The sequence below is a fragment of the Aquarana catesbeiana genome, linkage group LG09 (assembly GCF_042186555.1).
Source record: "Aquarana catesbeiana isolate 2022-GZ linkage group LG09, ASM4218655v1, whole genome shotgun sequence".
Classification (NCBI taxonomy): domain Eukaryota; kingdom Metazoa; phylum Chordata; class Amphibia; order Anura; family Ranidae; genus Aquarana; species Aquarana catesbeiana.
Genome location: NC_133332.1, coordinates 320956447 through 320972461, shown reverse-complemented (window position 1 = coordinate 320972461; position 16015 = coordinate 320956447). Strand labels below are relative to the sequence as shown.

Below are 16015 nucleotides of genomic sequence, written 5' to 3'. Positions count from 1 at the left end.
TGGCGGTCGTTGCAACTTTTTATCTCGCACGGTATTTGAGCAACAGCTTTTCAAACGCGTTTTTTTTTTTTTTTTTTTTGGAAAAAAAAACAAAACAGTTTCACGAATTAAAAAACAACAAAACAGTAAAGTTAGCCCAATTTTTTTTTTTGTATAATGTGAAAGATGATGTTGGGCCGAGTAAATAGATACCCAACATGTCACGCTTTTAAAATTGCGCACCCTTGTAGAATGGCGCCAAAGTTCGGTACTTAAAAATCCCCATAGGTGACGCTTTAAAACTTTTGTACAGGTTACCAGTTTAGAGTTACAGAGGAGGTCTAGCGCTAGAATTGTTGCTCGTGCTCTGACGCACGCGGCGATACCTCACATGTGTGTTTTGGACAGCGTTTACATATGTGGGCGGGACTTGCTTGTGCGTTCGCATCTGAGCGCGAGCTACCGGGGACAGGGGCATTACAAGGAATGTAAACAGCCCTTGTAATAGGAATAGTTGGTGACGTTGGTAAGATTCTCTTACCGTATATACTCGAGTATAAGTCGTTCCGAGTATAAGTCGAGGCCCTAATTTACCACAAAAAAATGGGAAAAACTTAGTGACCCGAGTATAAGACGAGGGTGAGAAATGCACAGCTACTGTAAGTGGAAAAGAGGGTCAACAATGCCCATTTGCAGTCTCACTGTGCCCATTTGCAGCCTCACTGTGCCCATTTGCAGCCTCACTGTGCCCATTTGCAGCCATAGGTCCCCTGAACTTCAAACTCAGTAGTTAAGGGTTCCTAGATGCCCCCCTAGCTGCAGCCAAAATTTGGGGTCTCTGTACCCAAAGGGTTCCGAAATGACATTGCTGCAGATGGACACAGTTAACCAACTTTGGGGCCCCGTATCTTTGGCACCCCAAATTTGGTGTGAAAACTCAGTGTAGCTAGCACCATACAATATCCAAATCTGAGGTTTTTCGCACTAGGTGTCTCCGAGATCCAGGGCCCCAAACATCGGTTCAGAAAATGTCAAGCACTTTTCTGCAGCAGAGAATGAGATTTTCCAAACCGACTTTGGGGCCCCGTATCTCGGGGCCACTTGGCTCTAGAAACCCCAGCTTTGGATATGTTATGGTACCAGATCCACTGGGTTTGCACACCAAATTTGGGGTTCCTAGCACAAAGTGGCCCTGAGATACGGGGCCCCAAAGTCAGTTCGGAAAATGAAATTTTTTGCTGCAGAAAAGTGCTTGACTCGAGTATAAGTCGAGGGGGGCACTTTCAACACAAAAAAATGTGCTGAAAAACTCAACTTATACTCGAGTATATACGGTAATTATTATTATAATACAGGATTTATATAGCGCCAACAGTTTACGCAGCGCTTTACAACATGAGGGCAATTATGGAGAGATGCGGGGGTCAATAAGACCTGGAGGTGGGGAAAAAGACTGCGCTAAATTAGAACACAAGCTGCTAACACTCAAACATACAAAGGTCAAAGTGAATAATATAATAATAGTGTAGCGCTACTAAAAAGTGAAAATAAATCACAAAAAATAGAAAATAAATAACACATCTAAAAAGAAACCAAAAAACAATATAAATTGGCTATGCTGAATATAAACCAGTGGGGGGTGTGAGAATGTAAATGGTATATTCCTCTGGTGAGAGTAATCCCAATGGTGAGATAATCAGTGTAAGGCTTGTCTGTAGTCAACAACAGCGGGACTCAAGATATAAATGGGGACTCTTACCAGCTGGGATGGACCCCAAATGCCATACGACAGAGGGATCAGACAGGCTTGGCATCTTATATTATGTATATCAGATGTTGTTGTATTGATCAGATGTCGCTCAGATACTGGACACAGATGGAAGAACCCGTTCAAGGTGGTATCCTCAGCTCCTGGACCGTGAAGGCTCCAAGTACTCCCCTGTTGAATAGCCGTCTTCAACGATGTTCTGTGAGGGCTCCAGGGAATGATCATTGCAGAAGGAAGGAGAAGGACTCCAATGGTGCCGGTCAAAAACCAATGAGGTTTATTTAAGAATAAAAGTTCAGATGATGAACGCCAATCAATAAAAATGATCACAGGAACAGGTAAAAATTAAATAAAAGCAATGTGGGATACAAGAAATGCTAGCCAGACCGGTTTCGACACTAAGGGGTCTTCAACTGGGGCCCCTTAGTTGCCCTGAAAAAAAAAAAAAAAAAGCTCTTGTGTGCCCGATGTGCCTTATGTGCTCCATGTACCCTGATGTGCCCTGATGTGCTGAATGTGCCCCATGGACCCTGAATGTACCCTGATGTGCCTCATGTGCTCTGATGTACCCTGATGTGCCCCATGTACCCTGATGTGCCTCATGTGCTCTGATGTACCCTGATGTGCCCCATGTACCCTGATGTGCCCAGATTGCCCTGAATGTGCCCTGAATGTACTCTGATGTGCCCTGATTTGCCCCATGTGCTCTGATGTGCCCCATGTACCCTGATGTGTTCTGATGTGCCCCATGTACCCTGCTGCCCCCTATGTCTCCAGAATGTGCCCTGATGTGCCCCATGTGCTCTGATGTGCCCCATGTGCTCTGATGTGCCCCATGTACCCTGATGTGCCCCATGTGCTCTGATGTGCCCCATGTACCCTGATGTGCCCCATGTGCTCTGATGTGCCCCATGTGCTCTGATGTGCCCCATGTGCTCTGATGTGCCCCATGTACCCTGATGTGCCCCATGTGCTCTGATGTGCCCCATGTACCCTGAATGTGCCCCATGAACCCTGACGTGCCCCATGTGCTCTGGTGTGCCCCATGTACCCTGATGTGCTCTGATGTGCCCCATGTGCTCTGATGTGCCCCATGTACCCTGATGTGCTCTGATGTGCCCCATGTGCTCTGATGTGCCCCATGTACCCTGAATGTGCCCCATGAACCCTGACGTGCCCCATGTGCTCTGGTGTGCCCCATGTACCCTGAATGTGCCCCATGAACCCTGACGTGCCCCATGTGCTCTGGTGTGCCCCATGTACCCTGAATGTGCCCCATGTACCCTGATGTGCCCTGAATGTGCCCCATGTACCCTGATGTGCTTTGATGTGCCCCATGTACCCTGATGTGCCCTGAATGTGCTCTGATGTGCCCCACGTACCCTGATGTGCCCCATGTGTCCTGAATGTGCTCTGATGTGCCCCATATACCCTGATGTGCCCCATGTACCCTCTGTTGTAGAAGTAATAGGGGGGGATAGGGATGAGATCAGTGGTGGGGGGATAGGATCAGTAAGAGGCACAGGTGGTGGTGGGAGAGGATGGCACCGCCACTGCTACCACCCCCCTTCGCGTACCACCACAGCCACCCCCTCAACATCACCGTTGCCGCCCTCCCTCAACTACCACAGTTGGTAGGGCCCCAGTGCACGGTATTGCCCAGGGGCCTATAATGCTCTTAAGATGGCCCTGGATTACATCCCTGTAATCTTTTTCCATGGACTATAAACTGAAGGATTTATGAATAAATGGTTTGTGGAGCGAATCATCTGAGTTTCCATTATTTCTTCTGGAAAAATTTGCTTTGATATACGAGTGCTTTGGATTACCAGCATGTTTGTGGAATGGATTCTGCTCGCAATCCAAGGTTTTGCTGAACTCAAGAAAAAATTCCGCCTGCATTATATGGAGGGCTATGCTCGGTGCGCTGCATGTCCATCACCTCTCAATGTTTGCTGAACAATGCCGGGAAAAGATGACCCCATCATAGAGCGGGCGGGGGATGGTGACGGCCCCCTTTTGTCTTCCTGTCACACGCATGGATCGCTCCGACACACTCCGACTCCCAACCTCCAAATGTAAAAATTACAAAAAGAATTCTTATTTGCTTATATTTTACATCTGTGTGATGGAGATTTGTATTATTCTTTGTATCCGTCCCGCGATGCAAACTCCTTTTCTTTTTATGGATCTCTAAATCATAGAGATAATCTGTTCTTCTAGAATCTATAGAGTGTGTGTGTTTATTTTTATTTATATAAATAGAATTAAAAATGATTATATATAATTTTTTTTTTAATTTATATTATAATTTCTTTTTTTTAATATATATATAGAGAGAGAGAGAGAGAGAGAGAGAGAGAGAGAGAGAGAGAGATTGAGATTAACAAAAAGAAAAATTATATATATCATTTTTATTTAGATTTATATTATAATCATTTTTAACTGTATTTACTTAGAATATGAATGGATATATATATAAATAAATACTGTCAGTGCCAATTGGAAATGAGGAAATGATGGTCAGAAATTGCAGTCAAGCAAGATATCTGGGGGGCACACCCTAAAAGATAATTCCTCAGCCAGGCTGTACATCCGCTCCAGGCAGGTGACACTTATTTCCTGGACCAGCAATGAAACTTTCTTATGTTACTTCTTCTTCAGCCTGATAACCAGACAATGAATGGGGTCTCATCACCTCTGTCCAATGTCCAGTCATCAGACAATGAATGGGGCCTCATCACCTCTGTCCAATCACCAGACAATGAATGGGGCCTCATCACCTCTGTCCAATGTCCAATCACCAGACAATGAATGGGGTCTCATCACCTCTGTCCAATGTCCAGTCACCAGACAATGAATGGGGTCTCATCACCTCTGTCCAATGTCCAGTCACCAGACAATGAATGGGGTCTCATCACCTCTGTCCAATGTCCAGTCACCAGACAATGAATGGGGTCTCATCACCTCTGTCCAATGTCCAATCACCAGACAATGAATGGGGCCTCATCACCTCTGTCCAATGTCCAGTCACCAGACAATGAATGGGGTTTTATCACCTCTGTCCAATGTCCAGTCACCAGACAATGAATGGGGTCTCATCACCTCTGTCCAATGTCCAATCACCAGACAATGAATGGGGCCTCATCACCTCTGTCCAATGTCCAGTCACCAGACAATGAATGGGGCCTCATCACCTCTGTCCAATGTCCAGTCACCAGACAATGAATGGGGTCTCATCACCTCTGTCCAATGTCCAGTCACCAGACAATGAATGGGGTCTCATCACCTCTGTCCAATGTCCAGTCACTATATATATATATATATATATACTTTTTTTTTTTTTTTCATTGTGCTTGTAAAGTGTAATGTAAAAATACACATTATTATATATTTACAATATCATTATTATAAATATACTTAAAATATATATTAACTCAATCAGGAAATCATCTCACAATCTTTAACTCATTAAGGTCATTTAATAATGGTATCTTTAGTATTTTCAAATCTTCAGCGCTAACTAAAATAATCCCCGGTGATCCTGCCATGGAGGTCCTTGTTCAGGCACTTCCTGTTACAGGGTGACAACGCTCTGTCCCTGTTTCTCTCCTGTGTTGTCACATGGACTTCTGATGGAGTCATTCCATTGCACATGACACTGATCTGATTGGAGGTCTGATCTGATTGGGGGTCTGATATCTGATTGGGGGTCTGATATCTGATTGGAGGTCTGATCTGATTGGGGGTCTGATATCTGATTGGGGGTCTGATATCTGATTGGGGGTCTGATATCTGGTTGGAGGTCTGATCTGATTGGGGGTCTGATCTGATTGGAGATCTGATCTGATTGGGGGTCTGATCTGATTGGGGGTCTGATCTGATTGGAGGTCTGATCTGATTGGGGGTCTGATCTGATTGGAGGTCTGATTGGATGTCTGATCTGATTGGGGGTCTGATCTGATTGGGGGTCTGATCTTATTGGGGGTCTGATCTAATTGAGGGTCTGATTGGAGGTCTGATCTGATTGGAGGTCTGATCTGATTGGGGGTCTGATCTGATTGGAGGTCTGATATCTGATTGGAGGTCTGATATCTGATTGGGGGTCTGATATCTGATTGGGGGTCTGATATCTGGTTGGAGGTCTGATCCGATTGAAGGTCTGATCCGATTGGGGGTCTGATCCGATTGGGGGTCTGATCCGATTGGGGGTCTGATCTAATTGGGGGTCTGATTGGAGGTCTGATCTGATTGGGAGTCTGATCTGATTGGAGGTCTGATCTGATTGGGAGTCTGATCTGATTGGGGGTCTGATCTGATTGGGGGTCTGATCTGATTGGGGGTCTGATCTGATTGGGGGTCTGATCTGATTGGAGGTCTGATATCTGATTGGGGGTCTGATATCTGGTTGGAGGTCTGATCTGATTGAAGGTCTGATCTGATTGAAAGTCTGATCCGATTGGGGGTCTGTTCTGATTGGGGGTCTGTTCTGATTGGGGGTCTGATCTGATTGGAGGTCTGATATCTGATTTAATGTCTGATCTGATCCGGTGTGATTCCCGTCTTCTTCTTTTTCATCCAGTTGCCTTGGATACGTGGAGTGGAGTGAAGAGTGAGGACCGGGTTTCAGTCTCCCCTCCCCCAGTGATTAGACTGTACATTGTAACATTGCTGTGTACAAGAGGCAGGGGCTGATCTGAGTCTGACGTTTGTAAACGCATCCTAGAACTGCACAGACACCAGGACTTACATAATTGTCATTTCAAAATGGGGATCTCTGTCTAGGAAGTATATGGTGGGTCTGGATGATGCCTGAACAAAGATGGCTCCGTTTTTTCTGGAGAGAAAAGCAGATGAATGTATTGTACTGTGATCCTTGTAATAATAAATTCCCGTTCTGGTGACAGGTCCACTTTGTTCATTTCTAATGTATTGATATTCGGGACAGTTCAGGATGAGCGCCCCCTCCTGGTGACAGGGATAAGTGATATTGATTACATCTGATGAAATCACTGAAGTATCATTTATTTCCTGTATTCCTCCATCAGGGATCTATCGATCGGCGGTTGGCGCTGGCCGGGGATTATGGCGGTTGGAGTTTTCCATATTACTCAGGAGAGACGCAGACCATAGATCATTGTTGGTGATGATCATTATCACCAGTCTGATGTCTCTCCTCTGTCTGCCATTTCTGATATCTATTGCTTATATCGTCGTCCCCCCCCCCCATCAACATTCTTCCCCACAATGTAGCTCCGCCCTCTCTTAGTTCTGGTGTCACCAACCCAGGAGGTGATAGGAAATGTTCGGGTTGTCACCAGAATAGGAAATGAAGGGAAATCTGTATAAGCCCCCTGAGTGTCCATCACAAGTGCTCTCCGCTCCTCCTCTTCTGGGGTCTCTACCAGCGCTCTCTGCTCCTCCCCTTCTGGGGCCCCCCACCAGTGCTCTCTGCCCCTCCTCTTCTGGGGTCCCCCACAGGCGCTCTCCGCTCCTCCTATTCTGGGGTCCCCCACAAGTGCTCTCCGCTCCTCCCCTTCTGGGGTCCCCCACCAGTGCTCTCTGCTCCTCCTCTTCTGGGGTCCCCCACCAGTGCTCTCCGCTCCTCCTCTTCTGGGGTCTCTACCAGCGCTCTCTGCTCCTCCCCTTCTGGGGTCCCCCACCAGTGCTCTCTGCCCCTCCTCTTCTGGGGTCCCCCACAGGCGCTCTCCGCTCCTCCTCTTCTGGGGTCCCCCCCTGGCGCTCTCTGCTGCTCCTCTTCTGGGGTCCCCACCAGTGCTCTCTGCTCCTCCTCATCTGGGGTCCCCCGCTGGCGCTCTCTGCTCCTCCCCTTCTGGGGTCCCCCACCAGCACTCTCTGCTTCTCCCCTCTGGGGTCCCCCACCAGTGCTCTCTGCTGCTCCTCTTCTGGGGTCCCCCACCAGCGCTCTCTGCTTCTCTCTGGGGTCCCCCACCAGTGCTCTCTGCTCCTCCTCTTCTGGGGTCTCTACCAGTGCTCTCTGCTGCTCCTCTTCTGGGGTCCCCCACCAGTGCTCTCTGCTGCTCCTCTTCGCGGTCCCCCCACCAGTCCTCTCCGCTGCTCCTCTTCTGGGGTCCCCCACCAGTGCTCTCTGCTGCTCCTCTTCGCAGTCCCCCACCAGCACTCTCCGCACCTCCTCTTCTGGGGTCCCCCACAGCACTCTCCACTCCTCCTCTTCTCGGAAGCCGCTTTCTATGGTGGCACAAGTGCCGACTCGATCCCAAGCTGCACTGCCTGCATCCACAGAGAAACACACAAAGGAGGTTGTATGGGCAAAGGATGGAGACCAGATAAGAGAATAGAGAACGGATGTAAAAAAGTAATACAAAATGTATTGATTACAAAAAACATAAAGATACAAAGAATAAATGATTGGAAAAGCAAAACGGATCGTCCTGCTCTAATGATAGAATACAGCCGGTTCTGGAACACATTGTGGGTCTCATAGGGGGAGGCCAACCAGAGCGCATTGGTACAGGAAACCCAACAGGTTCCGGAATATATAAAGAAATGTTTAATTCCTTCTTCAGGGGCTGATTTACAGCGAGCTGTATTATTATCTGGTGACACAACAGCAAAAGGTATGTATGAACAATAATCCAATGTATAGAAATATGCAAATATGTGAACAGAAGTATGCGGAGAACGAGACTTACTTAGGACTGCCAATGTGGCTGGACCTGCCTTCCCTGGAGGGTTGGGTGGTCCTTCCCTGGAGGGTTGGGTGATTTTTCCCTGGAGGGTTGGGTGGTCCTTCCCTGGAGAGTTGGGTGATCCTTCCCTGGAGGGTTGGGTGATCCTTCCCTGGAGGGTTGGGTGATCCTTCCCTGGAGGGTTGGGTGATCCTTCCCTGGAGGGTTGGGTGATCCTTCCCTGGAGGGTTGGGTGGTCCTTCCCTGGAGGGTTGGGTGATTTTTCCCTGGAGGGTTGGGTGATTTTTCCCTGGAGGGTTGGGTGGTCCTTCCCTGGAGGGTTGGGTGATCCTTCCCTGGAGGGTTGGGTGATCCTTCCCTGGAGGGTTGGGTGATTTTTCCCCGGAGGGTTGGGTGATTTTTCCTTGGAGGGTTGGGTGATTTTTCCCTGGAGGGTTGGGTGGTCCTTCCCTGGAGGGTTGGGTGATCCTTCCCTGGAGGGTTGGGTGATCCTTCCCTGGAGGGTTGGTTGGTCCTTCCCTGGAGGGTTGGGTGATCCTTCCCTGGAGGGTTGGGTGATTCTTCCCTGGAGGGTTGGGTGATTCTTCCCTGGAGGGTTGGGTGATTCTTCCCTGGAGGGTTGGGTGATTCTTCCCTGGAGGGTTGGGTGATCCTTCCCTGGAGGGTTGGGTGATCCTTCCCTGGAGGGGTTGGGTGATTCTTCCCTGGAGGGTTGGGGGATCCTGGCTGGAGGGTTGGGTGGTCCTTCCTTGGAGGGTTGGGTGGTCCTTCCCTGGAGGGTTGGGTGGTCCTTCCCTGGAGGTTTGGGTGATCCTTCCCTGGAGGGTTGGGTGAACCTTCCCTGGAGGGTTGGGTGAACCTTCCCTGGAGGGTTGGGTGAACCTTCCCTGGAGGGTTGGGTGAACCTTCCCTGAAGGGTTGGGTGATTCTTCCCTGGAGGGTTGGGTGGTCCTGGCTGTGGAGCAGGTAGGGGTATACCTGGGTTATTTATGGGTAGGAAAATCAAATAGTACAAGCCTCAGGCAGGTCCAATCCGTGGTGTGGGTGGACATCAGGTGATCCGGGAATTGACAAGCCTCTCCTATCAGCTGTCACAGGCGTGTCTGAAAGTTGGTCTATCAATCAGTTATGGATAATCCATAACTGATTCTATACTAATAGATGTCTCTATTGTTTTAATTTTTAGTTAATTTGCATCTGACTCCTGATGATTGGTAGAAAGCCAAGAAACGCGTAGAGTTACCAACTTATGGATGCACATATTGTTTTTTATATAAGAATAACAATATTTCTTTTTTCTGTAACTGCCTCGATTATATGAACTATGTCCATTGCTTTATTGCTTATATTGTGTCAAATCACGTTGTACAGTGTATTCTATGAAGCATGTTTTACGCAAACCGTATTAAAATATTTTGTACCATTCTACACTTCGAATGTCTTTGGAGATTATGGTATCCCAAGCTATATGCACATTTATGGTCATTACAATATTTTACCCATTACAGATATAACATCTGTTTCAGGTCAACCCCTTTTGATCTGGAACAACCAGTTTTTGCATCCATTGGCATGTCTCAAGTAAAGTCCCGCTATCATCCCCTCTCTCTTTGTCATAAATTATTGGGATGGAGACATGTCAGGGAAATCATTGGTGTGGTCAGGTCACAATTTTTAATTCAAATTTAATGTACATGGAACTTGCCCGATGCAATGTATTCAGGACAGGAACCAGGATGATGCCCATCTAAGGGGATGCAAGGGAGGCTGCTTGCTATGTTTAGTGATGAATGGGAGAGTTTGCAGGCCCCGCCCCCCTTGGAGGGAATATCTACATAAAGCTCTCGCTGTCAACGTCTAACCGCCTTTTTTTTTGCTGTCTTCCCTCCAGAATTCGTAGCAATAACCACTAACGCACATTCTTCTCCTCGCTCTTCTCAGGGAATTATTTGCTTTGTGTAAACCTCACTAATCGCCCAGAAGATGAGTGCCGGGGGATTGTTCAGGTTTGGGAAGAAGCTGATCCGAAGGAGAGTTTTGGATCTCAACAACCAAGAGTCGTGCTTCGCCCGATGCCTGACCACACTGGACCTGATCGCCCTGGGGGTGGGCAGCACGCTGGGCGCCGGGGTCTACGTTCTGGCCGGGGAGGTCGCCAACGAGAAAGCCGGTCCCGCCATCGTCCTGTGCTTCCTGGCGGCAGCCCTCTCCTCCGTGCTCGCCGGCTTGTGCTACGCAGAGTTTGGAGCGCGAGTCCCCAAGACCGGCTCTGCCTACCTGTACAGCTATGTGACCGTGGGCGAGATCTGGGCGTTCACCACCGGCTGGAACTTAATTCTCTCCTATGTGTTGGGTAAGCCGAAATCTCTTCAATCTTCCTTTTTATTCTGTTCCATTTTTTCCCTCCAGTCTGCGTGATGAATGAGAGATTTCCAGGACGTCTCGATGGCTCCTATGTACCTTGTGGTGACTACAGATTTCACCGCATGGTGACCACCGGTGTACCGGTACATAGGAAGTTATAGACGACCTTCCATAAAGAACATACATGCTTGTGATCATTGCCTAGAATTAGTTGGCCATAAAGTCCCATTGGAGGTGTATATACTCTTGTTACATGTTTGAGTTCAGTGCTGTGAGTCGGGTCCCTATAGAGAGTTCACTATACAAAGAATGAGTCACATGTATGATGAAAAGTTGCATCAGCAGGTCAACCAACCCAAGAGAAAACCTTTCACACTCTTTATAGAATGTATATTAACATATAAGAAGACATGTCTTCCAGTACAGAGTACATGGGAACGTAGAAGGGGACATGTCTTCCTCTACAGAATACATGTGAACATGGAAGGCGACATGTCTTCCTCTACAGAGTACATGTGAACATGGAAGGGGACATGTCTTCCTCTACAGAGTACATGTGAACATGGAAGGCGACATGTCTTCCTCTACAGAGTACATGTGAACGTAGAAGGGGACATGTCTTCCTCTACAGAGTACATGTTAACATGGAAGGGGACATGTCTTCCTCTACAGAATACATGTGAACATGGAAGGCGACATGTCTTCCTCTACAGAGTACATGTGAACGTAGAAGGGGACATGTCTTCCTCTACAGAGTACATGTGAACATGGAAGGGGACATGTCTTCCTCTACAGAGTACATGTGAACATGGAAGGGGACATGTCTTCCTCTACAGAGTACATGTGAACATGGAAGGCGACATGTCTTCCTCTACAGAGTACATGTGAACGTAGAAGGGGACATGTCTTCCTCTACAGAGTACATGTGAACGTAGAAGGGGACATGTCTTCCTCTACAGAGTACATGTGAACATGGAAGGCGACATGTCTTCCTCTACAGAGTACATGTGAACATGGAAGGCGACATGTCTTCCTCTACAGAGTACATGTGAACATGGAAGGCGACATGTCTTCCTCTATAGAGTACATGTGAACATGGAAGGCGACATGTCTTCCTCTATAGAGTACATGTGAACATGGAAGGGGACATGTCTTCCTCTATAGAGTACATGTGAACATGGAAGGGGACATGTCTTCCTCTATAGAGTACATGTGAACATGGAAGGGGACATGTCTTCCTTTACAGAGTACATGTGAACATAGAAGGGGACATGTCTTCCTCTACAGAGTACATGTGAACGTAGAAGGGGACATGTCTTCCTCTATAGAGTACATGTGAACATGGAAGGCGACATGTCTTCCTCTACAGAGTACATGTGAACATGGAAAGGGACATGTCTTCCTCTACAGAGTACATGTGAACATGGAAAGGGACATGTCTTCCTCTACAGAATACATGTGAACGTAGAAGGAGACATGTCTTCCTCTACAGAGTACATGTGAACATGGAAGGGGACACACACTATATTCCCAAAAGTATTGGGACGCCTGCCTTTACACACACATGACCTTTAATGACATCCCAGTCTTAGTCCGGAGGGTTCAATATTGAGTTGGCTCCGCCCTTTGCAGCTATAACAGCTTCAACTCTTCTGGGAAGGCCATCCACATAGTTTAGGAGGGTGTCTATAGGAACATTTGACCATTCTTCCAGAAGAGCATTTGTGAGGTCAGGCACTGATGTTGGATGAGAAGGCCTGGCTCGCAGTCTCCGCTCTAATTCATCCCAAAAGTGCTCTATCGGGTTGAGGTCAGGACTCTGTGCAGGCCAGTCTAATCGCTCCTCCATGTCTTTATGGACCTTGCTTTGTGCACTGGTGGGCAGTCATGTTGGAACAGGAAGGGGCCGTCCCCAAACTCCTCCCACAAAGTTGGGAGCATGAAATTGTCCAAAATGTCTTGGTATTCTGACGCCTTAAGAGTTCCCTTCACTGGAACTAGGGGGCCAAGTCCAACCCCTGAAAAACAACCCCCCACCATAATCCCCCCTCCCCCACACCATAATCCCCCCTCCCTTCCCCCCTCACCCCTTCATCCCCCCTCCCCGACACCATAATCCCCCTCTCCCTCCCCCACACCATAATCCCCCCTCCACCAAATGATTTGGACCAATGCACAAAGCTAGGCCTATAAAGACACGGATGAGCGAGTTTGGGGTTGGGGGAACTTGACTGGCCTGCACAGAGTCCTGACCTCAACCCCATAGAACACTTTTTGGGATGAATTGGAGCGGAGACTGCGAGCCAGGCCTTCTCGTCCAACATCAGTGCCTGACCTCACAAATGCTCTTCTGGAAGAATGATCAAACATTCCCATAGACACCCTCCTAAACCTTGTGGACGGCCTTCCCAGAAGAGGTGAAGCTGTTATAGCTGCAAAGGGCGGAGCCAACTCAATATTGAACCCTACGGACTAAGGCTGGGATATCATTAAAGTTCATGTGTGTGTAAAGGCAGGTGTCCCAATACTTTTGTGAATATAGTGTAGGTTTGATACATTTTTGCTTCCATTTCACTTTTGTTACTATTAAAGGACAACGGTTTGGCACCCTTTTGACTTTTTTTTTTTACACACACAGAGCGTTGTCACCTTATAACAGGAAGTGACCGATCATAGACTTTCATGGCGGGATCACCGGCGACTTATTTAAATAAAAGTTTCAGCTTTTTATAAAGACTTTGGAAGTGACATGAACACGTAACAGATGACATGAGATTGTAGCGATTGTTTATATCTCCTGCGACCAATACGATCGGACCTCCCCGCGTTCTCACCTCCTACTTACACTCTATAAACATCTTGTATTTGTTTTACTGCTGACTGCGGAATCCGGAAGTCACTGCTTCCTGGAACAGCGAGAGGTTTCCGCGTGTACTGGAAAGTGCGTCGCTGAGCACACGCCCCGCCGAGCCGCCCTTTCCGGGCGAAACCTTTGCAGATCCGCCGCCCTCGCCTCGTGTTTTCTTCATTCTCAAAGACAAAAAAAACGACTCGTCTTCATAAACGTGAACCTTTTTATCTGTGATCGCTTCCGACTCCCCGTGTTATAAAAGTACACAAACAAAAATAACACATAATAAAATATAATAAATAACAATACATTGTAATAATTTAAAAATAATGAATATTATAAAATATATACAAATATAACAAAAAATTGAGAAATGATCAAACAACAGGTCGATACTTCCCCCTCAGGGCTCATAGAAAAAAATGTTATTTAAAATAACATAAGCAGCTACTATAATAATAAAATGCTGAACCAGAAATACGTTGGAGCATGTGTCGCGCTCACATATTTCCGGTTCAACGTAAAATATAACATCTAATAAATTAAATATAATAAATAAAAAGAGTAACTATAATAAATAATTATTATATACAATAAATATAAAATAATATAAACATTTTTTAAAAGTTGAGACGGGCGGTTATTGTGTTTTTCGGTTCCATCTGTAAACCACTTGCTGACCCGGCCTTTTCTGCCATTTTTTGTTTACAAGTAACAATCCCTACTTTTTGCTAGAAAATGACTTTGGACCCCCAAACTTTTTAGCAGAGACCCTAGAGAATAAAATGGCGATCACTGCAATTTTTTTATGTCGCATGGTATTTGCTCAGTGGTTTTTCAAATGCAAAAAAAAAAAATACGAATAAAAAAAAAAAAACTTTTAATGAATTTTAATGCCAAAAAACACAATACATAACCTAATTTTTTTGGTAAAATATAAAGGCTGATGTTTCGCCGAGTAAATAGATACCAAACGTGTCACACTTTTAAAATTGCGCACGCCCGTCGAATGGCGACAAACGAAGATACTTAAAAATCTCCATAGGCGACGCCTCGCATGTGTGGGGGGAATACCGTTTACATGTGCGTGCGCAACTTACGTATGTGTTCGCTCCTGCGCGCGAGCATGGAGAGATGGGGGTGCTTTACATTTAATATATATATATATATATATATATAATAATAATATAAATATATATATATATATATTTCATTCATATTCTAAATATAGTTAAAAATGATTAGAATATAAATCTAAATAAAAATGATATATATAATTTTTCTTTTTGTTAATCTCTCTCTCTCTCTCTGTATATATATATATATATATATATATATATATATATATATATATATATATATATATATTAAAAAAAGAAATTATAATATAAATTAAAAAAAAAAACTATATATAATCATTTTTAATTATATTTAGTATATATTATATATATGTATGTATGTATGTATGTGTGTGTATATATAATATAATTTATTTTTTTTTACACTTTCCCCATTATTTTTATATATATATTTTTTTTAATCACTTTTATTTCTATTACAAGGATTGTAAACATCTCTTGTAATAGAAATAAGGGATGACAGGTCCTCTTTATGGAGAGATCTATAAGACACCAAATCTCTCCTCTACCTTTTTCAAAGCAAAAGATCAAAAAAAATAAAAATAAAATGTGATCTTTTGCTTAATTAAAAAAAAAAAAAAAATAGTTTCGCCCTGGACCGGAAATGAAGTCATGGCACCGCTCTGGTCCTCCAAAGTCATAGAGGTGGGGAGAGACACGATCTGGTCTTTGGCAACCTCTACGGTCAGCCGTGCCAACCATCAGATCCTTTCTCGGGCGCGCCGGTAAAAACGGTAAGCCCGAGAAACCCCACCAAGTATCAGATTCCTGGGTACCCCTACCGTGCGCTGTGGTTCCTCTCACCAGTCTCTGTGTTCTGGGTCAGTGGAAGGAACCATTATGCACATCGGGGGTACACAGGTGTCTGACACTCTGGGAAGTGTCGGATGTGGAAGACTCCTGAGCGGAGGCATTTGAGTTCTTTGATCGGTCACTCTAATGTAGATATGAAGGTTGGAAGCATTTTACCATTGATTGAAAACGGAATATTTTCTGATTTCAGGTACAGCCAGCGTAGCGAGAGCATGGAGCTCCACCTTCGATGATATCATCGGCAAGGGAATCAGCACCTTCTTCCAAGATCGAGTCGCCTTCCAAGTCCCGAATGTCCTGGCCAAATACCCGGACTTCTTCGCGCTGATATTGGTCATCCTCCTAACCAGTAAGTGGTCCCCATCCCAACTAGTTTTTGAACACGCTGTGCCCATTATGAGGGGTTCCCACCATCCCTGTGCTGAGTTCC

At 45.9% G+C, this 16015-nt stretch overlaps 1 protein-coding gene across 1 annotated transcript in view; it reads left to right on the top strand.

Moving 5' to 3' along the window:
- The first annotated feature begins 10259 nt into the window (after positions 1 to 10259).
- The window catches only part of SLC7A3 (solute carrier family 7 member 3), a 30523-nt gene continuing 24767 nt past the window's right edge, over positions 10260 to 16015 (top strand). Inside the window, exons 1-2 of the mRNA XM_073600791.1 lie at positions 10260 to 10771; positions 15776 to 15934. Of these exons, the coding sequence (XP_073456892.1) occupies positions 10402 to 10771; positions 15776 to 15934 (529 nt within the window). The 5' untranslated portion in view covers positions 10260 to 10401. The remainder of the gene's footprint in view (positions 10772 to 15775; positions 15935 to 16015) is intronic.